The sequence below is a fragment of the Lynx rufus genome, unplaced genomic scaffold, assembly GCF_022079265.1.
Source record: "Lynx rufus isolate CCGP_SWC_20201006 ecotype Redwood Valley unplaced genomic scaffold, mLynRuf1.p SCAF_17, whole genome shotgun sequence".
In the NCBI taxonomy this organism is placed as follows: domain Eukaryota; kingdom Metazoa; phylum Chordata; class Mammalia; order Carnivora; family Felidae; genus Lynx; species Lynx rufus.
Window position 1 is genome coordinate 14,143,900 of NW_025814831.1, and position 24,741 is coordinate 14,168,640.

Here is a 24,741-nt window from a genome sequence, read left to right on the forward strand (position 1 = left end):
CAGTTGATAGTTCACGATCAGTGAATGGTCAGTTAATCTTTTCCCTGCTGATTTGAAAGGTACCTTCTGTCATATGCCAAATTCCTATACATGCCTGTGAGTCTATTTCTGTTCTGTTTCTCTTTACTCAGTTTCATTCTTCTGGTTGCTTCTCTCTGAGTCAAAATAAAAAATCTTAAAGGCCATGACTTTATAGTAAGTGTTAAATCTGGAAAGGTGAGATCTTTCTCTTCTTCACTCTTACCCTGCCATTCTCTCCTCCTTTCATCTGATCTTCCTTCACTCTCTTCTCTGTATTCTCTATTCTTGGTCTTTTGTTCCTCCATGTGAATTATAGAATTAAACTGATAAATTAATTCGGAAATAACTGTGATCTTTGGATAGTGAATCTTCTGATTAATTACCATAAATAAATAGTCCTACCTTCCCAGTTATTATCTTTTATTTCTTTTAATAATACTTTATAACTTCCTGTGTAATGCTTGTACTTATATCATTAGATTCATTTCTGTTAACTTTATAAGTTTTATTCCAATTTACAAAAATAAGAATATGGGGTTTTTTGGCACTACAGGAATGTTGATCTTGTACAAAGCAATGTTGCTGAATTCATATTCCAGTAACTTACAGATTCACTTGGATTTTTTAAGTATATGACTATATTAAGAGAAAATCAGAACCACTGTTTGTCAGTAATGATGGTTTTATATCTTTGTGATTCTCATTATTTTTATTCTGTGTGTTTGTGAATGGATGGTTTGGTTTGGTTTTATTGCCCTTTTATTCGTGTGTATTCTTGCTTGTTTACTTTAAGGCTATGTGTCTTGGGTTTTACAATTTAGTATGGTGTTTAGGGTTTTAGTAGATGAATTCTCAGTTTCTAATTGTTTATTGATATAAAGAAATTCTTATAGTTTTTCTCTTTAATCACCTAGTGTTGTGAGTTATATTAATAACTTTATGTTGTTGAGTGTTAAGCCATCTTTCAATTCTTGGAAAAAACTTTACTTTCTATATTTTATTATATATTTTTTTACACTTTGCTGGATCTTGTTTGCTAATATTTTATTTTGGACTTTATTTTCCAGTTGACATATAATTTTCTAATATTACATTTGTCTGATTTTGGTATCAAGATTATATACCAACATCATGAAATGAATTTAGAATCAGATATATAGATAGAAATCCTATTCCTCTTAATATTTCCTCTTACTGCACATGTATAGCTATCAGAATGTAATTTTTTTTCTCCCCCCCCCCGAGTGTGAGTAGCTTTTCAAATACTTATTTAATGTTTTAAAAATATGTATAATTATATGTGGTTTTCAATTTCTTCTTCAGTCAACTCTGGTAAGTTGTATTTTTATAGAAAAATGTTATCTTTTTTCTTTTTAAATTCCTTGGTATCATTTGTTCATAGAATTCACTTATATTTTAATCTCTGTTTTGAGTGTAGTAAAGTTTCCTTTTTATTGATCTATAACTTTTCTCTTTTTTCTTGATCAGTTTGCTAGAAATTTGTCCGTTTTAATCTCTTCCAAAAAACAGCTTTTGTCAAGTTTCTCATTTTTTTCTATTTCTTTGCTGATGTTCCTTTGTTCCTTTTACTTTTCAAGTGTTGCGTTCATATTCTTTTTCTAAACTTTTGAGTCAGACCTCCAGCTCACTATATTTAATCTTTCCATTTTTAATGAGATAATTTCTAAGAACAACTTTTAGATATATCTCACCAGTTCTGATATATAAGATATTTATTGTTATTGAAATAGTCTAATATGCATTGTGGGTTTTTTTTTTCCTTTGGGCCATGAATTATTTAGAAATGGGTTTTTAGGTTTTCAAATATATAGGAATTTTGGGTTGTCTTTTTGTAAATGAGTTCTAATTTTATTGCTTTCTGTATGGAGAACAAAATATATATAATTTTATTTCTGTAGAATTGGAGATTTTCTTCGTGATCTATTACATGGTTAATTTCTATAAATATGACATATATGCCTGAAAAGAATGTGTATTCTCTAACTATTACATATAAAGTTTGGGGTATTCTCAGGAACATCATGTAAATCTTCTATAGCTTCACTAATTACTTTCCTGCTTGATTAGTCAGTTATAAAAAAGATATGTTAAAATGCCTGCTATGGTTGTGGATTTGTCCATTTCTTCTTAAACATCTCTCCATTTTTGCTTTTTAAGGCTTTTCAACAAATGTTGAGTATACTGAGGTTTGGGATAGTATTATTTTCCTAGTGAAATGTTCCTTTTATTATTATTCAATGACTCTACCTAATTTTAATAATCCCTTTTGCCTTAAAGTTTATTTTCTTGCTATTAATAAAATACTCCAGCTTTCTGTTGGCTAGTGCTGGTCTGATATATCTTTTTCCATCTCTTTACTTTCAATATTTCTTTGTCATTATGTTTTAGGTGTGCCTTTTGTAAATAACATATAGCTGGATTTTGTTTTTGATCCAGAGAGTTTCTATCTTTTAACTGGTGAGTTAAATCTGTATATTATGATTACTGATATATTTTTACTTATTTCTCTTATCTTGCTATGTGTTTCTCTTTATCACAATTTCTCTTTGCTTTCTCCCCCTCCTTTCCTATTTAGATTATTAGGATTTCTTTGTTTCATTTCTCCCTAATGGTCTAGAAGTTATATCTGTTCTGTTAACTTATATACTGACTTAACAATTATGTCTATAATTGTCATGACCACTACAAGAACATGGAGTGTTTTAACCTCAATGATCCATTTCATTTTCTGTATTATTGTTACTTAGTATTTAGCCCTACCTTGTATTATATTCCCCCAAATTAATCATTATTGTGTAATTTTCATTTTATAAATTCACTACTTGTTTAGATTTTCTCACATGTTTACCTGTTTTCTCTGTTCACTATTGCTTCTTATAACTTAACTCTTTTCTTGTGAGTTCAGTTTATTGCTGAACTGCATCTTTTAGGGGTCTTTTTAACAAGGATTAATGAATAGTAAATTCTGTTTGTTTTAAAATGCCTTTATGGGGAAGTTAAGATGGTGGAGGAGTAGGAGGATCCTAAGCTTGTCTCGTCCCTCAAACACAGCTAGACAGTTATCAAATCATTCTGAACACCCAAGAAATCACTTGGAGGTCTGAGAGAACAAAAACTGCAAGTCTACAAGTAGAAAAGCAACCACGTTTTGGAAGGTAGGAGGTGCAGAGAGTTGACTTGGGGGAGAAATAACTGTGGGTAAGGTGGTGGGGAGGGAGCCTGCTTATGGATGCTACGGCAAAGTATTATAAGCAAGGGAATGGAAAATTGGAACTTTCAGAAGTCCACTACCATCGGGGACATGCGTGGCTTAAAGGTGCTTAGTGGGGTGGAGTCCCAGGAATGACAGCATGTACTGAGGGTCCCCTGGGTCTCAAGAAGAAAGGGTGGCACCAACATGCTGCACTGTTTCCAGGCATAGGAGTGGGGGACGGGGAGGGCAGGGGGTTCCTGTTGAGGGCAGGGAGCTGGAGTGCTGGCTTTTTGCTCTGTTTTGCCATAAAGTCTGAACCCCTGTGCAGCCACTTTCCTTGCACAGCCAGCAAACTGCAAAAGCATGACAAGGTGATCACCCAGAGGAACAGTGTGGGTCTGTGCTGCGGAAGTCCCCAAAATTTAGATTTTGAAACTCAGTTGCGCACCTGAGATGAAAAAGCTCGGACACAGGCTGGGTGAACAGAGGCTTCTGATGGCAACTGGCGACAGCTGAGGGATATTGATTGCTCTTCTGTGAGGGTGACCTGAGGAGTGGGGGTGCGAATGTTCAGCTCCAGGGCTAGAGACCAGGGTGCTGCCACATTCATCCTCCCTCATCAGCACTGAAAGCCTTCAGGGAGCAAAACTGTGCCACATAGTAGAGGCTGAAGCCACTTCTACCAAGTCTCACCCCGCTGCACTTTGGAGGTGCGTCTACACTAGGGCAAGTTCACATGAGAATCAGTGCGACGGGCACCTCCACCAGAAGGACCAGCACAAACAACTAGCTTGTACCAAGTCTACTACGGGAATTCAAATCTAGCTTCCTTTTTATTTTCATTCTTTATTTTTTCCATTTCTTTTTTTTAATTCCTTTAAAAATTTTTTATTATTTTAAAAATATTTTATATATGGTTTTAATTTTAATTTAATTTAATTTAATTTAATTTAATTTAATTTAATTTAATTTAATTTAGGATCTAGATTCTTTTAACCAGCAGACCAGAACACACCCAGGACCTAGTGTTTTTTTGTTTTGGGTTTTTTTTTTACTTTTTTTTTTTTTTTTTTGCTTTTTTTTCTTTGTTGTGTCTGTGTGTGTGTGTGTGTGTGTGTTTTCTTCTTTTCTTTTCTTTTCTGGACAAAATGACAAGATGGAGAAATTCACCCCAAAAGAAAGAAGAGGAAATAGATCTCACAACCAGAGATTTAATCGCTACAGATATAATATGTCTGAACTAGAATTTAAAACAACAATTATAAGCATACTAGCTGGGCTTGAGAAAAGCATAGAAAACACTAGAGAATCCCTTTCTGCAGAGATAAAAGAACTAAAATCTAGTTATGCCAAAATTAAAACTGCTGTGAGATGCAAACCCAAATGGAGTCCATAAAAACAAGGATGGACAAAGTAGAGGAGCAAATGAGTGATAAAGAAGATAAAATTATGGCAAATAATGAAGCTGAAAAGAAAAGTGATGGATCATGAATGTATTAGGGAACTCAGTGACTTACTGAAACAGAATGACATTCATATTATAGGAATCCCAGAAAATGAAAAGAGAGAAAAAGAAGTAGAAGGTTTCTTCGAACAAGTTATAGCTGAGAACTTCCCTAATCTGGGGAAGGACACAGACATCAAAATGCAAGAAGCACAGAGAGCTCCCTTAAAATTCAACGAAAGCTGTCCACTGCCAAGGCATATCAAAGTCAAATTCACAAAATACACAGACAAAGAAAGAATACTGAAAACAGCAAGGGGAAAAAAAGTCCTTAACCTACAAGGAAAGACAGATCAGGTTCACAGCAGATCTGTCCCCAGGAACTTGGCAGGCAAGAAGGGAGTGGCAGAATATAGTCAACGTGCTAAATAGGAAAAACATGCAGCCAAGAATTCTTTATCCAGCAAGGCTGCCATTCAGAATAGAAGGAGAGATAAAGAGTTTCCCAAATAAAATGCCTTTATTTTGCACTGCTAATTCATTGTTAATTTAGCTGTCATGGACTATATCTACTCATGGACTAGTTTATCTTTTTATTTTAAAATAAAACATATGTAAAAACAAAAGCAAAATAAATGTATGGGTTAAGGAATTTTTATAAGGCAAACACTTACAACCATCACTCAAGAATGGGAATTTGCCACCCATGGATATATTTTTATTTAGTCTGCTTGGGACTTTTGCAATATTTTCTCAAGTGTATCTTCTGGTTTTCAGATTCTCTCTTTATTTGTGTCTACTTTGTTTAATCAGCCTGTGTTCATTAGTACATTTTTTCATTTATATAGTTAATGTTTGCTTCCTTTTCATATCTTTCTCATCTTTTTTATGCCGCTACATTATTTTATAGGTATTTTCCTTCTTTATGTCTTTGATCTTTTACAATATACTAGTCTTTTATAGAATGTTGTTCTAGTGTTTCAAGTAATCCTTCTGTTTGGTTTGGGGAGTCTAGTTCACTTATTTAATAATTTTGAGACTCCAGGGCTTTATCTGTGTGAACCCTCGGCCAGCTGGATTGTGGGAATTTGTCTGGTTCTGTCATGTGTTCCAGAGTATTACCACGTTGGACCAGATTTTCTCACTTCCTCATACCAAGGAGGGGAGAGTAAATTCAGGCCTCAAGTCTACAAGAGGCAGAAGCCTTGGGATTTGATTTCAAAAGGGGCATATTTGTTTTCTAAGCTAAAGGCCCTCCCTTTGCAGCTGTAGCACAGGTCATATGTCTACCTCACTGGTTTTTGGCACCCTCTTCGTGGCTTGCATCTAGGGATTCCCCTCTCTTTCTCATGAGCACAGTCTTAGATGATTAGCAATGCAATATTTACTTCTTTTTAAAAATCAAACATTTCTAGGGGCACCTACCTGGGTGGCTCAGTCAGTTAAGCGTCCAACTTCGGCTCAGGCCAAGATCTCTCAGTTTCTAAGTTCAAGCCCCGCAACAGGCTCTGTGCTGACGGCTCAGAGCCTGGAGCCTGCTTCGGATTCTGTGTCTCCTCCACTCTCTGCCCCTCCCCTGCTCACGCTCTGTGTCTCTCTGTGTCTCGATAATAAATGTTAAAAAACTAAAAATTAAAAATTAAAATTAAACATTTCTAGATATTTGTTGCAAGATTTGACAAAATTAGGATGGGAGAAAATACAGGATGGGGATGAGACTTTTCATTGGTAATTTTGCATTTATAAATTTATCATAAGCAAAGAAGATCAGGATAAAACATTGGCAAATAAAAGCTAAGAATGATTTAATCTAGTGTTTATTGAGAAATGCCTAAGAATTTGTCACTTAAGTTTATATTTGGATTTTTTCTTAGAAGGGAGCCAGTTTTTGTTTTGTTTTGTTTTGTTTTGTTTTGTTTTGTTTTTTTGTCCAGTGCTATCTGATCTTTCTCTCCAAGAGACAGTGGAACCTCCTTGATCAGCTGGTCACTTAAGCACAAGAACACTCTGTCTTATCTGCCAGAATGGTACACGCACACTGCTTTTACCATATTTACATTTAAGTACATTCTCATTCACAATCTCTTAACTCTGTGCTCGCTTTAATCAATAATATTATTTATAAAATAATGTGGACCTAAATAGGGTTAGGGTATTTTTTAAAATATTAAAATAATACTGTAAAGATATTTTGAACAAATGGTAATGAGTAGAATTTAGTTATGTTATTCTAGCCTTATAAAACCATAGTTCATAAAATATTACCTAGGATGCTTTCCTGCCCCCACAGCAGACCTTCCTCTGTCATACCTCATCAGTTTATCTCCTTGATAGAATTATTTGAAAGGCATTCTGTATACTTTCCAGATAACATGCATCTTCCTAAGCAGATAAATACAAATTCAAAAGTAAGTTGGGGATATTTTTACACATAGAAGATAAACTCTCAGGAAATCAAGGCTGACACACTAAAACTTAAAACCCAGAGGGAGTAACACTACCATTGGGGCAGAGGAAGAGGAAGCAGGTACAGAACTGCAAGAGGCTAAAATGGCAATGTTTTAAAATAACAGAGAAACTTAAGAAATGCTTTTCCTAATGCTTTTCACTCGTTTCTCAGTAACTGGAACTTCCCAAAACTTAAGCTTTAATTTTTCTGTCTCCTAGAATTTCGATCAAATAGGTAATTATTAATTATTTATTAATGTAGATACTGCCTACTCCCCTCCACTACCCACCACCCCCAAACAAATAAACACAAAACAGAGAAGCTAAAGTGATTTAAAGGGAGCTCAAAACTCATACGGAGAAGGTGGATGAGATATCTTTGAGCACGTAATATGGTTCTGAGCTTCCTCTCTGTTGAGACCTTCAAGAGCTGAGCTGTGTAGTTCTCATTGCCAGAGAAAGTAAAACATGAGAAGTGGGGGTGGCTGTCAGACCTTTCTGGCATTCATCAGTAAGATCTATGTGCCTTATACCCTTTGAACACTAAACTTCATGAATATCTAGTATTTTGAAGAAGAGAGTGTATATTTTCATAACTCTGTAAAATTTAATCATTGTCTCATACTTAGAAGGAAAAGTGCATGATTTCAAAATGGTCTGTGACATGGAGCTGCCTATTAATGGCAGTGAAAGTTTATATTTGCTAAAAAGACTAGTTTTCTAAATAAATAAAATCTAGAGAAGCAATAAATCAAACTCATTCTTTTTACTCATAAAACAGTTTGGAGTATTATTTATATTTTTTTCAGGATATCTAAACTTGATTTAGGATATAGGTTTAAAGGTATTTCTTAGATGAGATCAAATGATAAATACAATGATTCAGTAATTTTCGTGTTTCTTTATGTCAACTACACAGTGATTTTTGCTCACCCAAAAAAAGGCTGTTGTATACTAAATGGCGTATTAACTACAAACACTGGTTTTGTGAAGTTTGGATTTTTTTTAAGAGTAATTTTGTAGTATTTCTTTTTAAATAAGTCAAGGAACAGATGAATGCTTCTTAATATACACATTTTTTCTAAGCATGTCTAACAAAGTTTAAAATTATTCATTACTTTTTATATGTAAATTAAATGGAATCAATTTTATTTAGCTTTAATTTTTCTGTAGTTTGATACAAAATTTGCATTTGGTACTGAAATGATGAAGCAGAGAGATAATGATACTTGATATATGCTTTATATTAGCTACTTATTGACAATATTCTGCCAGGTAACAAAAAAGAAAATTTTCTGCAGATCTAAGCATAAGTAAATTATTTATTTTCGTTATACTCAGGAATAGTAATCTTTCAGCATATGTAGTATAAAAAAGAAAGAAATGAATCTTAAACCATCTAATATAATTACAATTAAGTAGTTTTAATATATTTGTTACCAAAGTGTTTATATCAATTCATTACATGTATTGTCTTTGAGCTTAACTTTACACAAATAGAGAACTTCTGCTGATTCTGTAACATTGCTAGAGTAATGTTCTTTACATTTGAAATTGGCAAATAAGAAGAATGCCTATATCTCAAAATCTTACTGATGGAGGAAGAATAAAGTACAAATTGAAAAGCTTCCTTTAGTTTTTTAAAATATTTTAATGGCACCAAAGTGCCTTAAAATGTTTCAGGTACAGCCATATTAATTGTGTCCCATTAAAGAGGAGTTCTTTTTTTTATTTTATATATCTGTATAATAATTTAGATATTTCTTCTGTTTCATTGGGATGAGTCATATGACACAGTTGATCCATTAAAAAATTTAGTTTTCAAATCTAGACCTTTTTAAAGCCCTACAAAAGAGAAATAACTGTCTTTAAGGACAGTCTTTTTATATAAAAACACTTCTGCTCATCATTACTGAGCATATGATTGGCAGTGCCAAACCTAGAAAAAATAAGGTAGGAAGAATTTTTTTCATCATTTTTCATCTCTGGGCTCCCTATTCCCTTCTTAGCATTTGGTCTCTGTCTTTTTTTTTTTTTTTTTTTCCTTAAGGTTTCCCAGTGTTTTCTCAATGTTGCTGATCTGGAAATAAAGTAGTAAAGTATTAGACAGTTCTTGGTACCCTACTAGGACTATTTGAAGTTTTACAAAGAGAATCGTACAAGAAACCACTAATTGAAATATACTACATACAGCAAAGAAGAAGAACAGATAGATGAATGGATGGATGGGCGGCTGGATGGGTGGGTGGGTGGATGGATGGATGGATGGATGATGGTAGATTTCAGGCCTCAAAGTCTTTCAACAGGACGTTCACCCAGGACTGACTATACAGGTGATGATCTGTCCTGGTGAGAAGCGGGGGAGAGTCTGTCAAGCAGATTCTACCACTACTTTGCTACTGTGGTTTATCTTGACCAGTAACATGTAGTATTAACTTTCCTTTTTTGTCACTTGTCAGACTAGTTTGAAATCAAATGCCTTTTTGTTTGTTTGATTGTTTAAGGGTGAAAGAGCATATTCCTTTTGTGGAACTATCGAATACATGGCACCAGACATTGTCAGAGGGGGAGATTCAGGACATGACAAGGTATGTTCCATACTTCTTTATATATCTCTATAAAATGTACAGTAAGAATCCTAGTTAATAACTTGAGTACAGTCTCTTCAACAGAGCCCTCTTTCTAGTGTTGTCTTACCTTCATTGTTTTCTCTCCTTTGCTTTGTATACGTGAACACATTATGGTATCTAGTGTTTTAGAGGAAAAAGACTGTTGATTATCTCTTCAGCAGAAATAAGCATACTAACAATCCTTGGAGATAGTCAAGGATTCAAGATAGTCTGTTTTCCTAAGCCCTCTAAAAACCTCACTTGCCTTTGTATGTGCAAAACGAAGATTGTAGAAGAAGCATTCTGAGTAGTTTTGTTATAAAATCTATTTTTTCCTGTATTAAAGGGTACAGATTTGTTTAGTCCCATCCTAAGTAACCAATTTTTAGGAAAGAAAACCTTTTAGAACCTCCTAGAATTCCTACATACCTGAGGTCCAGAATAGAGCTAGTCAATAAATACTCTTTCCCATTCATGGAACAGCTTGACAACTTTGAGTTAAATTAAGTGTGACAATATATGCAAAGTGCTTATCAACGTACCTGCCTCCACACTGTTCCTTTTATGATTGCAGTCTGCCTGATCATGTTTCATATGTCATGGTTATGTATTTTCTTTAAAATAGCTCTAGGTTCATAAATTTTGCATCATATCTCTGAAACCTTTGCCCTGAAGTTGGGACACAGAGTTAAACATTTTAGCATCCAGTTAATATCTCATTGGTATAAGCTTGTGTGTTCAAGAAATTACTGAAATCTTGATTTGCCTAATTATAAAAGAACTAATTTGCAATATATCAAAATTCCTAAATTATATATAATTTGGTATGCTCTCAGTTCAGGTAACTACATTTATAAATTGGTTTCCAATTTAGATTGCTTTTTTTTTTTTTTTAGATCTCCTTTTATTTTGTATTAAGTGTCTTCATGCTTCCCAAAAAAAGGTGGCTCACACAAATGAAGATGTATGTGAATGTTTCTATAAGAGGAATTGATTTATGTGGTTATGAAAACAACCATTTTCATTTTTGCCCTTTAAGGTCAAGGAATTTCATGATACTTATTGGAGCAGAATAATCAATAAAAATGCTGAATGGGGCGCCTGGGTGGCTCAGTCGGTTAAGCATCTGACTTTGTCTCAGGTCATGGTCTCATGGTTTGGTTCGTGAGATCGAGCCCCGCATTGGGTGAGCCTGAGCACCACTCTGGGCTCCGTTCTCCATCTCCCTCTCTCTCTTCACCTTTTGGGATTCTCTCTCTCTCTCTCTCTGCCCCTCGCTCACTCATGTGCCCTCTCTCTCTCTCTCTCAAAAACAAATAAATAATGCTGAATGCTCCCTTTTCCCCTCCATCATAAGTGTAAAGATTTTACTTAAAATTTTTAAAATTTATTTTAAATTTACAATTTTTTTTTAATTAGGGTGCCTGGGTAGCTCATTTAACATGTTTGACTTCAGCTCAGGTCATCATCTCACGGTTCACAGGTTCGAGACCTGCATCGGGCTCTGTACTGACAGTGCAGAGCCTGCTTGGGATTCTCTGTCTCCCTCTCTCTCTGCTCTGTTCCACTCACTCACTCTCTCTCTCTCAAAATAAACTTAAAAAAAAGTTAAAAAATAAATAGAAATTTTAAAAAAATTAACCAAACTGAAACTATTACTTAATGAGTTAGGAAATAATGAAAACACTTTTAGCCCCTTAATTGACTTTACTATGTTTACATTCTTTTGTGAGGATACCTCGATATTTGTCCTCTAAATGTCTTTCGTGCAAGTGCTTAATTTCATACTCCTTACACAGAAAGTTATATACAAAACCTTTTGGTTAAAATATTTTCCAAATATATAGCTTTATTTTGTTCATTTTGTCTTATGAAATATATATTCATATTCTATAAAATGACATTGTTGTTTTATAGGCAGTTGACTGGTGGAGTTTAGGTGTTCTAATGTATGAGTTACTAACTGGAGCGTCTCCTTTCACTGTTGATGGAGAGAAGAATTCCCAAGCTGAGATATCTAGGTAAGACTTAACAAAATAAAATAAATATATTGTTTTATCAAAGGAACTTAACCAAATTTCTGCAATTATAGGCTGATAGAAAAGATAATGTTTTTAATGAAGATAGACAAAATAACGTTCGTGGTAAATTTTCATTTATATTCACATAGAATGTAGATACATAGCCTTTATATTTCTCTATATTTTTTGTGCCCAGTTAGATCTTAAGTCTCATAAGGATAGTGTCAAAATTTTTGTGTGCTCCAAAGCACTTAGCATATTGTCTTAACCTAGTACATCATATATTGAGAACTGTATTTGTTGGGTACTTTTTTCCCACTGTATACTGAATGTAATTTCTTTGCAAATAAAGAAACAGTAGTGATCTCTTCAACTCCTGGCTACATACTCTCAGTAGAAACAAATACCATAAAACCACCCTCTTATAGGTTATCATAGCATTATTCTATTCTTTTCCGTCATAGCAGTTATCGCAATTGCAGTGTTACATTTTTGTTCATAGTTATTTGATTAATGTCTGTCTGTCCCACTAGATTGTAAGCTCTGTGAGAGCAAGGGGCATGTCTGGCTTTGATCTTCAGCATTGTATGCTCACGTGCTAGCACAGTGCTTACTATGCAGAATTCAATAAATATTTTTGGAATGAAATGAGTTAATGAACAAATAAACGAACAGTGATAAAACTTTATACTAATTACTAGTTATGTTTTTGTCCTGTTTTTACTTGAATTTTATAACTTTGAGAACAGATTTGACATTAAAAATTAAAAAATTGAGACTTCCACTCCTTACCAAGATGGAATAACAGGGACCCGGATTTACTTTCCTGCCTGAAACAGTTTTTAAAATGGGCAAAATGTATGCAACAGCAATATTGAAGACATTGAACATCTAGCAATGAAGGACAGTGAACACAGTGACGGAAAATAAACGAGGTGAGCGCTATGATTGCCCAGCTTACTGCCTTGAGAGAGTATCTAGGCTGCAGCACAGGGAGGGGAAACCCAGGCAGAGTTGAGGAGATGGAAGTGAGAGTCCAGGAAGACCAGGCAGCTAGAGTTTGCAGGGCAGAGTCCAGAGAGAAGTCCAGAGATTTGCAGAAGGTACCCCAAAAGTATTCAGCGAAGTATGGATAAACACACATGTGTTTGGGAGCTACTCAGTATAGTTAAGATGTGATCTCTCTCTGAACTGATCTGTAGATTCAACACAATCCCAATCCCAGCAGGCTTTTTTTTTTTCTTACAGAAATTGACAACCTAAAATGCATAGAGATATGTGGAGGACCTAGAATAGCCACATCACCTTTGAAAAAGTAGACCAAAGTTGATTTCAAGGTTTGCAGGCTACAGTAATTAAGACACTGTGGTGTTCATATTAAGATAGACAAATCATCGGTAAAATACAAAGCCCAGACATGGAATCACAGAAATATAGGCAACTGATTTTTTTTTTTAACAAAGGCACAACGTCAATTTAGTGGAAAAAAGATAGTCCCTTCAACAGATGCTAGAACCATTGGCTATCATATGGGGAAAAATTAACTTGAATAAATACTTTGCACTGTATAGAAAAATTCACTAAAAATAGATCACAGACCTAAACGTAAAACCTAAAACTACAAAATTTCTGGAAGAAAACAAATGAAAATCTTTGTGATTTTGGGTTAGGCAAAGATTTCTTAGGACACCAAAAGTGTAATCAATCAAAGAAAACACTGATAAATAGGGCTTCCTCAAAATTAAGTACATAGCGTGCATGAGCTTTTCAAAAGAAACTAAGAGAATGGAAAGACAAACCCCAGACTGGGAGAAAATTACAAATCCTGGATATGATAAAGGACTGGCTTCCAGAATACATAAATAACTCTCAAAACTCAAGGGGGAAAAAAAAAACCTGTTTTGAAAAATGGGCAAAAGAGTTTAACAGTTCACCAGAGAAGATCTATGAGTGGTAACTAAGCACGTGAAAAGATGACCAACATCATTAGTCTTTAGGGAAATGCAAACTAAACCACAGTGAGATACCACTGTGTAGTCACTAGAATGGCTACAAATAGAGAGTGAGACTGTATCAGGGTTCTCCAGAGGAACAAAACCAATAGGGTGTGTGTGTGTGTGTGTGTGTGTGCACGCGCGCGCACGCATGTGCACGCAAGTATGTATAAAAGGAGACGTATTATGTGGAATCGGCTCGCAAGATTATAGAGGCTGAGGAGTCCCATGATCTGCCATCTGCAAGCCGGAGACCCAGGAGAGCCAGGCCTGAGAACGAGAGGAATCCATGGTGTAAAACCCAGTCCAGTGGCAGAAGACCAGTGACCGGTGTCAAGCGGGCAGGCAGCAAGGGGGACTGAATCCTCCCTTCCTCTGCTTTTTGTTTCTACTCAGACCTTTAAGGGATTCATTGCTGCCCATCCACACTGAGGAGAGGATTCTGCTTTACTGGAATCCCCCAGTTCAGATGCTGATGATCTCATTTAGAAACACCCTCACAGACATGCCCAGAAAGTTTAATTTGGGCAACCTGTAGCCCGGTCAAATGACACTTCAGATTAACCATCACATGTCCCCCTCTCGTCAGTTTGGCAGCCATGCACATCTCCTCAAACTGTCTTCGTCTCCATAAAGGCAATAACAAGGTCCTAATTCCACCTAACGTGATACAGTTATCCCTCATACAACCAAAACCCACTAACCCCTTACATACAACCCCTAAGTGATATTCTCCCTTCTTGAAATCCCATATTAGATACTGTGAAAAAAATTAACAATACTTAAATACCATGACATAAAGTCAGTACATCTTATCTTACATGATAAAGGAATAAGAAAGGGAAGAAAACAAAGACATATCTGTAACAAATATATACATTTAAATTATTTATGCACACTTACAACCACACAGATATATTCATAACTAAATGAGGAAATACAATAATCACAGTCCTCATTTCTGTAACTGGTTATGGAGTCATAGCTGGTGTTTATAACTACCTGCTTCTACTACCTGCTTTGTATTCTCTTTGCCTTCAGCACCTTCTGAGGTGATCCAAACAGTCCTTCCTGAAGAATCTGGGCTTTTAGTAGTTCTACCTAGATTGGGTTATTGTAGTTTTCAATTGACCTTAATCACAGAACATGGTAATACTAACATACCCTAAGAGATCTCCTGCATTTCAGACACTCTTCCTTACTTTCCCTGGGGAGTAGTAGTCCACAATTTCCTCCTTGGTAGCAAGGATCATTCACCACAACCAGCACAGAACCCCCTCCAATTGCTTCAGAGGCTTTAGGAGCCCAAAGTGGCTGGGTGGCTGTCTGAATTTCCAGCTCAGTGGAATCATTATGTGTCTCTTGGTGGAAGCATTCCTTTTCCTAGAACTAAGACCTCTCGACTAGCAGAGCATAAAGTCATGGGAACAGGAAGCACACACTTGGCTAGTGAATCACTTGGGGGGGAATAGTGAGGGGTGCCATTCCCAGTTCTACCCCATCATTTCTGGACCCATGAATCCTGGTATGGGATAAAAGGCACAATATATTGGATGTTGATTCAGAGCATTGACAGTCTTCTGGAGAACCTTGCCAGATTCCTGCAACATATTGCCACCTAGCTCACACTGGAACTGTGTCTTCAAAAGGCCATTCCACTGTCCTGTCAAGCCATCTGCTCCAAGATAGTGGAGAACTTGGTAAGACCAGTGAATTCCATGAGCATGGGCCCACTGCTGCACTTCTTTTGCTGTGCAGTGAGTTACTTGATTAGAAGCAACACTGTGTAGAATACCATGACAGCGCATAAGGCATTTTGTAAGTTCACAGATGGTAGTTTTGGCAGAAGCAGCTCATCGGGAAAAGCAAATCCACATCCAGAGTGTCTGTTCTATTTAGAATGAAACATTGCCCCTTCCGTAATGGAAGTAGTCCCATGTAATCAACCTGCCACCACGTAACTGGCTGAGCACCCTGGGAATTGGTGCCATCTTGGACAATCAGTGTTGGTGCAGATTGGGCACTCAGCAGTAGCCGTAGCCGGGTCAGCCTTGGTGAGTAGAAGTCCACATTGCTGGGCCCACATATAACCTTCCCTACCACCATGGCCACTTTGTTCATGGCCCACTGCATGATGACAGGGTTGACTGGAGAAAGAGACTGACTGCTGTCTACACAACAGATCACCCTATCCACTTCATTATTAAAATCCTCCCTGCTGAGGCTACCCTCTGGTGAGCATTCCCATAGGACACAGATATCGTCACATTTTTTCCTCCCCATTCAGAGAGGTCTATCCACATGCCTCTTCCCCAGATATCTTGGTCAACCAGATTTCCTCGTCCTCAGTATTCCAATCTTGTTTCTTCCAAGTCCCTGACCATCAGCCAAACCATTGGCCACTGCCCATCAATCAATATAAAGTTGGATGTCCAGCCATTTCTCCTCCCACACAAAATGAACATCCGGGTACACTGCCCGCGCTCTTCCTACTGGGAGGATCTCCCTTCAGCATGTCCTTCGGGGGTGTGTAGCACTGCAGCCGGCCCTCTCAGGCGGTGCCTTCATGTCATGCAGAACAGTCTGTAAACGAGACCTTGAGTCTTCTCTTCCTCTGTCAGCTGTCCTAGGGAACAACCCATGAGGCCAGAGATGCAGGCTGAGAGGAAGAAGGCATCGTAGCAGGAGTGGGGACTGGGCATTTGGGCCACTTTTTCATGTCACTTCCTGTGCCTCCGCGGCCTGCTCAGGCCCCATCTGGTGCATACTGCTTCCATTTGATGATGGAGGGCTGCAGTGCACACCCAACTTTATGGCTTGATGGATCAGATAACACCCGATTAGTGATGGGCATTTCAGGTCTCAGTGGAACTTGGAGGGCCATAGTTAAGTGTTCAGTGTCTGTTAAGGCCCAGTAGCAGACCAAGAGCTGTTTCTCAAAACGGGAGTAGTTTTGTGCAGAAGATGGCAGGGTTTTGCTCCAACATCCTAAGACTTTGTGCTGCAATTCACTGATAGGGGCCAGAGGCTCTGAACACATCTGTATCTACCACTGACACATCAAGGACTACTGAATCTGCTGGAACATATGGCCCAAGTGGCAAAGCAGCTTGAACAGCAGCCTGGACCTGTTGCAGAGCCGTCTCTTGTTCTGGGCCCCCCTCAACAGCAGCTTTTCAGGTCATTTGGTAAACGGGCGGGAGCCATACTCCCAAATGAGGAATATGTTACCTCCAAAATCCAAAGAGGCCCACTAGGGATTGTGCATCTTTTTTGGTTGTAGGATGGGTTAGATGCAACAACTTCTCCTTCACCTTGGAAATGGTATCTGATGCACTCCACACCACTAGACCCCTAGAAATCACTAAAGTAGAAGGCCTCTGAATTTTAGTTAGATTTATTTTCCACTCTCTTGCCAATCACTCTAGAGTAGTGGCTACTTCTTGCTCACCAGGTTCAGTGAGCATAAGGTCATCAACGTAACAGATCAGTGTGTATCTTATAGAAGAGAAAGGCAATCAAGAGTCTTATGAACTAAATTATGACATCAGGCTGGAGAGTTGATACACCCCTGAGGTAGGACAGGGAGGGTATATTGCTGGCCTTGCCAGCTGAAAGAAACTCCTTTTGTTGGGCCTTATGGACAGTGGTGGGGAAAGGACATATGCCAGATCAGTAGCTGCGTACCAGCTGTGTGTTAATTTGCTCAAGCAATGCAACCACATTCGGGTACAGCACTGCAGTTGAAGTCACCACCTGGTTAAATTTACGATACTCCAGTGTCATCTCCAAGATCCATCTGTCTTCTGTACAGGCCAAATCGGTGAGGAGATGGGTGGGAATCACCACTCCTACATCTTTCAAGTCTCTGATGGTGGCACTAATTTCTGCAGTCCCCTAGAAATGTGATATTGCTTTTGGTTTTACTATTTTTCTAGGTAGAGTCAGTTCTAATGGCTTCCATTTTGCCTTTCCCACTATAATTGCCTTCACTCCACAGGTCAGGGAACTAATATGGGATTGTGCCAGCTGCTAAATATGTCTCTTCCAAATATGCATTCTGGAACTGGGAAAATAACCACAGGATGGTGTCCAGGACCCACTGAAGTCATCATGAGATGGAGCTGGAACTCCATTGGTCACCTGATCTCCATAAGTCCCTACTCTTTTTTTTTTTTCGTTTTATCATAGAGGGAGCTGGAACTCCATTGGTCACCTGATCTCCATAAGTCCCTACTCTTTTTTTTTTTTTTCGTTTTATCATAGAGAATGCACACACGTGCATGAATGGTGGGGAGGGGCAGAGGGAGAGAGAGAGTCTTAAGTAGGCTCTATAATGAGCATGGAGTCTGATGGGGGGCCCCATCCCACGATCCTGGGGTAATGACCCGAGCCAAAATCAAGAGTTGGATGCTCAAAACAACTGAACCACCCAGGCACCCCATAAGTTTTTTGTTTGTTTTAATTTGCTTGGTGGGAACTTTTTTTTTTTCAATTAGGCTTTATGCCACTACGGAGCCCAATACGGGGCTTGAACTCACGACCGCATAAGCCCCTACTCTGATTGGTGGGCACAGGGATCTCTTGGAATTAGTGCCAGTTCAGAGCCAGAGTCCAGTAGGCCCCAGAAGTCTGGTTATTTCCTTCTCACCAATGTACAGTTCCTCCATTAAAAAGCTGTGGGCCCCTTTGGGGAAGGCTGGGAGAAAGAGTAACAGTATAAATTTTCAGGGTCCTTCCTTAAGGTGACTCATCTTTCCCTTCATTCAAGAGGTTCTGGGGGATATAAACTGGCTCAAATGTGGGAATTCATTGAGGCCAGTTGATTGGGGAAGGGCAGTAGAGATGACAAAGGGACACCAGGAAACTTTGGAGGGTGATTGGCTATCTATGTCACTTACTTTGTGGCAATGATTTCACAGGTGTATACATATGTCAGAACTTACCAAAGGGCACACTCTTTATGTCAGAAGCTTATTGTTCATCACCGTTATCTTAGTAAAACTTAAATTTTTCTTAACATGCTTATTACAGGACAGATTAGGAAGGAAATTATTTCTCACTGTTCCAATTTGTTTAATACTGAAGTGAAGTGATCAGTAATATTTCTTGTTAAAATCATAGTTAAAGTCATGCCTGTTATTAAAATTTTAAAATATTACTATGCTTATTTTAAATGGTCCTTTTGACAGTCTGAAAATGCTTCAGGATTATAGGAAACCTTGGTCATGGTCTTGAGAATTTGGGTTCCTTTGCAAGGTCATACCTGTCATGGTGACAGGTGCAAAGCTAGCCTTAATCTGATGATATTAAATAGTATCTCCTCTGACTGATTCCCCACTTTATGATTCCACATCCACAAGCAGTCTCCTTTTTCCAGTTTTCCTTTCCTCCACAGGTCTGCCTGCAGAGAGGTATATTGCTGCTTATGATGGCAGGAATGTTATGAGCCATGTGATACTCAAATTTAAATTGATTTTATTGCCTTTAGGTCAATCATTTGACATTCTGGTTTTAGAAAGAGAAAGAGCCTGAATCAGAGTGTCTAAATTCTTAAAACTAGAAAATATTTTTCAAGAACTTAGATAACATTCTTTCCCTTTAATCAGTTATCCATTTGGTCATGTTATTAATAATTTTTTTTAAAGCTTAGTGTTGACCCGTGATTTCGTGGTTTGGGGGTTTTTGTTGTTGTTACTGAAATTTATAAACTGTGTCATCATTCAGTTATCCTAAACTACCTTTTCCTTTCAAAGTAATCATTCTGATTGTCTTCCTGGTATAAAGTCTTTCATAGTATGTTCTTTTAAAAATATGCACCATTCAGTATATATACAATGGGATATTACTCAGCTGTAAAAGAGGATGATATTTTTGCCATTTGCAACAACATGGATGGACCTAGAGAGTATTATGTTATGTGAAGTAAGTCAGAGAAAGACAAATACCATATAATTTCGTTTATACATGGAATCTAAAAAAGCCAAACAAACTAGCAAACAAAAAATGCAGAAACAGACCCATAAATACAGAAAACAAACTGATGGTTGCCAGAGGGGAGGAGATAAGTGGCGGGGTGGGGGGGGGTGCAAAATGGGTGAAGGGGGGAGGAGATAATAGACTTCGAGTATGGAAAGAATAAGTCCCAGGGATAAAAAAACACAGCATAGGGAATAAGTAAATGGTAGTATAATAGTGTTGTAGTAATAGTGATAGTGTAATAATGTAATAATGTATGTAGGTAGCTATACTTGTGGTGAGCAGAGAATAACATACAGTCTTGTCACTACGCTGGACACCTGAAACTAACATAACATTTGGTGTCAACTTGACTTCAATTAAAAAAAAACACATAAATTTAAAAAGTGGAAAAAAATGTACCATTCAAATAAATATATCATTATCTTGTCCCCTGTATTAATTAGCCAAGGACTTTCTTCATCATTGAACCCTTCCATTCCTGAATTTTTGTGATCTTCCCTGAATGCCGTATACTTTCTAGAGCTTTGACTTGAGGTGCTTCAAAAGAACATCTTATCCAAGTTATCTACCTGCTCTTGTCTAGACATAGCCTAAAATGAGAGCAGGCATGTTTTTCTGGTATGTCAAATTTCAAAATGTAATAAGAATGAGAGGGGTCACCTGGGTGATTCAAGTTGGTTCAGTGTCCAACTCTTGATGTCAGCTCAAGGTCATGATCTCACGGTGTGTGGGATCATGCCCTGTGTTGGGCTCTGCACTGACAGCGTGCAGCCTGCTTGAGATTCTCTCCCTCTCTTTCTGCCCCCTCCCCTGCGTGCACTTGCACATGCCTGTACCCCCCCCCAAATAGATTTTTAAAAAAGAAGAAGAAGAATGATAGGAAAAGTTTCTCCCTGATGTAAGAGTCCCTTCAACAGGGTCCTGTAGTCCTCTGCCTTCTGTCTGAACGCCATCCATGAGCAGTGAGCACAGTTGTATAAGGTATTTTCAAGAAAGCCCCTTCCATTAATGAACAACTTTGTATAAAATCCTGCCCCCTTAACGTAAGTTGCAATAAGCTTCCTCTAACCTCTGCCCATCAATCCTGGTTCTGTCCTCTAAAGAACATAGACTAGTTGGGGCACCTGGGTGGCTTAGTAGGTTAGGCTTCTGACTCTTGGTTTCAGCGCAGGTCACGATCTTGCTGTTTTGTGGGTTCAAGCCTTGCATCGGGCTCTGAGCTGGCAACACAGAGCCTGCTTGGGATTCTCTCTCTCTGCCCCTTCCCCACTTGCACTGTCTCTGTCTCTCTCAAAAATAAATAAATAAGCTTCAAAAAAATTTAAAGAACATAGAGTAGTTCTGTTGTTTCTTCCTGACGTCGCTTTAGGGAAGTGAAGATAGTTTTATCTAGGATAAACCTTTCATTAGCTTTTCTGAGTCCGTGTCTTATTTTTAGTTCATGTATGTGGCGTGTGCTTTCCATGTGTGTCTCCCACTAGCCTTTATTCCCCTTCTGTGTAGAACTTCTCCTGGGCTCTGTGGGGAGGGATCCACCCGATCACAGTATCTCCATCAGTTCTGTCTTCGCCTCCTCTTTACTTGACTGGGGCTTTGTTACCCATGGTAGTTGAATCCTGTGTCCTCACCTGAGAATCGGGACATACAGGTTCTATTTGCACTTCTTCCGTCATCTCTGACAGGGGTGTTTCTTTGCCTCAATTTCTCTGACTCTGAAATGTAGAAAATATTTGCCATGAGATGTTTATTTGGCATTTCATTATCTGTTTTATTTGGCTTTATTAGTGTGTTTCGTTGTATATAGCATAGTGTTCTATAAATTCAGGTGTAAGTGTTATCAAAATAATACTCAACAGAGCTCTTGCTGTACCTTTTAGGTCAGGAGGTTAGCAAACTACAACCCACAGGCCAGATCCATCCTGCTGCCTGTTCTCTTGTGGCCTGGGAGCTGGTTTTTGCATTCTTAAATGGTTGAAAAAGTCAAAAGATGAACGATATTTTGTGCCATGTGAATATTCTATGAAATTTTGAGTTTCACTGTCCATTAGTAACATTTTATTAGAACCCAGCTGGGCTCCTTCATTGGGGTATCCCCTCTGGCTGCTTTGGGGGCCACTGCAGCAGATATGAATATTTGGCCCAGAGACTATGTAGCTTACAAAGCCTGAAGTATTTATTGTCTGGCCTTCCACTTGTTATCCGTCATCCATTGCCCAGTGAGAAACTGCCTGAAAACTCAGTGGCTTAGAACAACATACATTAACTCTCTCAGAGTTCCTGGGGATGAGGAATCTGGGCACAGCTCAGCCAGTCCCTCCACTTCCAGGTCACTCACAGGCTGCAAAGTGCTGGGCTGTCGTTGTCTCCAGGCCCACCTGGGAGACGATCTGCTTCCAAGCACGTGTGCTTGTCAGCAGGATTGAGTTCCTCGCGGTTGTTGCATTGAGGGCCTCCGGTCCTGGCTGGCTGTGGGCCAAAGACCACCCTCAGTTCCTTGCCACCTGGGCCTATCTAACATGGCCGTTTGCTTCCTCATGGCATGCAAACCGGGAAGGAACGGGAAGCGTCTCCCAGGTGGCTGGACTGTTTTGTAACCTAATCATGAAAGCGGTATCCTGTCACCTTTACTGATAGTATTGTTTATGAGCAAGTTACCAGGTCCCACGCACATCTGAAGGGAGGGGATGACCCAAGGAGATTGCTGTGAATATAAGGAGACCACAATCACTGGAGACCATCTTAGAAGTCTGCGTGCCATGGGCCCTTACAAAATGTTTGCTGACCTCTGCCTTAGGTGATTAATTTCTTATTTGTCCTCCGAAAGATTGTCTGTCTTTAGGGAATTACATTGATTTTGTGTGGCCTTATTATAGTCTTCTAAAACAAAATTAAGGTAGTAGTTTTCTTGTATTCTTTTATGCATGCTGATTAGTCAGTAACACCTTGAATTAGTTCATTTGTATTTTTTTAAATGTTCTGTTTACGAATGTCTTGCTTTTAGAGTTACACATAGAATAACTTTGGCAAGCATTATTATTTCTTGCCCTGTTTTAAGAGATCATTTTTTTCCCCCATGGCTTCCGTGTCTCTCTCACATTTTCATGATAAAATCCTTTATCAGCGTATTTTATAAAGGCTTCTTGATTCCCAGTGTGCTGCTCATTTTTTTCTTCTCTTCTTCATTTTCTGTATTTTTGTACCCAGTAGCAGCATCTGTGTTTCTTGAGGTGGTTTTGACTAGTCCCCCCCCCCCAAATCCGATGACGTGTGTCACAATAGCGATTCATCTACATGTTCTTCTCTGTGACACAATTGCAGCAGCTGGAGGGCAGAGTCCAGTGCTGGGAGGCTGCAGCTGGGAGAGGAATGGGATGGACATGACCCTGCCCTCAGCTTTCTGTCTTAACTGCCTTACGTCGTCCTTCAGCTCGGCTTACTCCTGCTGCCCTTGCATGACGTGTGGGGATAGAGTTGAATCCTGCTGTATCATGAACTTGTCCTCTGAAGCACTCACTGTCTAGGGCACTGGAGGGCTTAGAGCCCTGAACAGAACATAGGAAGAATCCTTCCAACTGTGGGAAGGACCCGCCAGAGGCGCTATTAGAATGGTTACTGTAGTCTGTCAGTGCTCCCCCTGAGACCTGGCCTTGGGTTGTTCCCGGTGAGGCTCTGTGGAGGTACTTATCACCACCTCTCATTACCACCCAGTCGGCTCTCCACTGGTCCCATCCACCTGAAGTCTGAAAGGTCAGCCTCATCCGTACTGGGAGAGGCTGTGGAGGTGGCCTTCTGCCTTTGTGACTCATTTGGTTCAGTTTCTGGAGTAATCTTACTGTTCCTTAGGTGCTCATGGTTCTCCAGCACCTCCCGGGAGGGGCCTCAAACCTTTCACCCGAAAGCACTCTTGGCTCTGTACTGGCTCTTTTCTCTGACCTTGGCTCTTTTCCCTTTAGCAATCTCTTTGAAATTCTTTGCATTTTACTCTGTTCTTTACTTGAAATACTGCTTTTAGTTTACTGTCCCTTGCAGCCACTTGGTCCTACATCACCAAGGTGTGGTTCTCCACCTTCTCGCATCCCTTTCATCCTGCCCATTAAGGAAAGGTGCTCCAGCAGAGATAATGGAGTGGGTGAAGTAAAAGCTTCGTGAGCATCGTCCGGGTCACAGAAAAGGGAGAAAGGAAGAGGGACAGGGATGAGGTCTGCCAACAAAAACCAGAGTCAGTGTAGTGGGGTCCCAGCTTTAGCCTAAATCTGCACCCACCCCGTGATTAAGACACATTCAGGCATGTCTGATAAAGCCGTCTGGTAGACACACTAAGTGCACGAGAGTGCAAGGAGGAGGAGCCCAGGCAGATCAGCTCGGTCCTCAGAGGCCTTGGCCCTGGGGGGGGGGGGTGGCAAGTCTAGGTTGTATCCATCACTTTTAGGGAGAAGATGCTATACGTTGAAAAGAAAAAGAAAGCTCTCTTACCAAAATCTTTACAAGATCGTGCATACATCTTTACGTCCTCAAACCTCACGGGGAACAGAAATGTTCTCTCTTCTGCACCAGAAGCCATGGCAGGAGTGAGCACCCCTCCGGTGGCTTGTGAGGCAAGAGAAGGAAAGGAGATGCTTTATGTGAGAGTGAAGAAGAGTATTTATAGCTCACTTAAGACATGCCCTGGGGGCTCCCAGGGATTACTGGCTGAGATTTTGAGTAGAGTCCCGGATTTTGCAGGAGTTGGTAAAGAATCTCATTTTATTATTCTTACTGGCAATGTCTAAAGAAAGACAGGGTAGGTGGATCAAGGAAGGATTTGGTAACAGCCAAAGGGAAGTGTCCCCTCTGGCAGCCAGTGTCTGAGAGCAGGAACAGTCCTGGAGTAGCCCCACAGAGGGGGAGGCTCCCCGGGGCACAGCCGCGTGCCAGCCTCTGTGCCGAGAAGTCCCACATAGCATTTCCTGGAATCCTTACAGCCCTGGAAAACAGGTAGCTGCATGTGCTGTTTTATAGACAAGGAAAC

General features: G+C 39.0%; 1 protein-coding gene across 6 annotated transcripts in view; it reads left to right on the forward strand.

Annotated features, from left to right (window-relative positions):
* The window catches only part of RPS6KA5 (ribosomal protein S6 kinase A5), a 179,752-nt gene that overhangs the window by 120,445 nt on the left and 34,566 nt on the right, over positions 1-24,741 (forward strand). For 4 of the 6 annotated variants that reach the window (XM_047080216.1, XM_047080217.1, XM_047080218.1 and 1 more), the window contains 2 exons: positions 9,632-9,715; positions 11,654-11,757. In XM_047080216.1, coding sequence (XP_046936172.1) covers positions 9,632-9,715; positions 11,654-11,757 — 188 coding nt within the window. Of the gene's footprint in view, positions 1-2,445; positions 2,500-9,631; positions 9,716-11,653; positions 11,758-12,536; positions 12,693-24,741 lie in introns of those variants that run through there. The other 2 variants (XM_047080220.1, XM_047080221.1) reach the window with 2 other exon arrangements.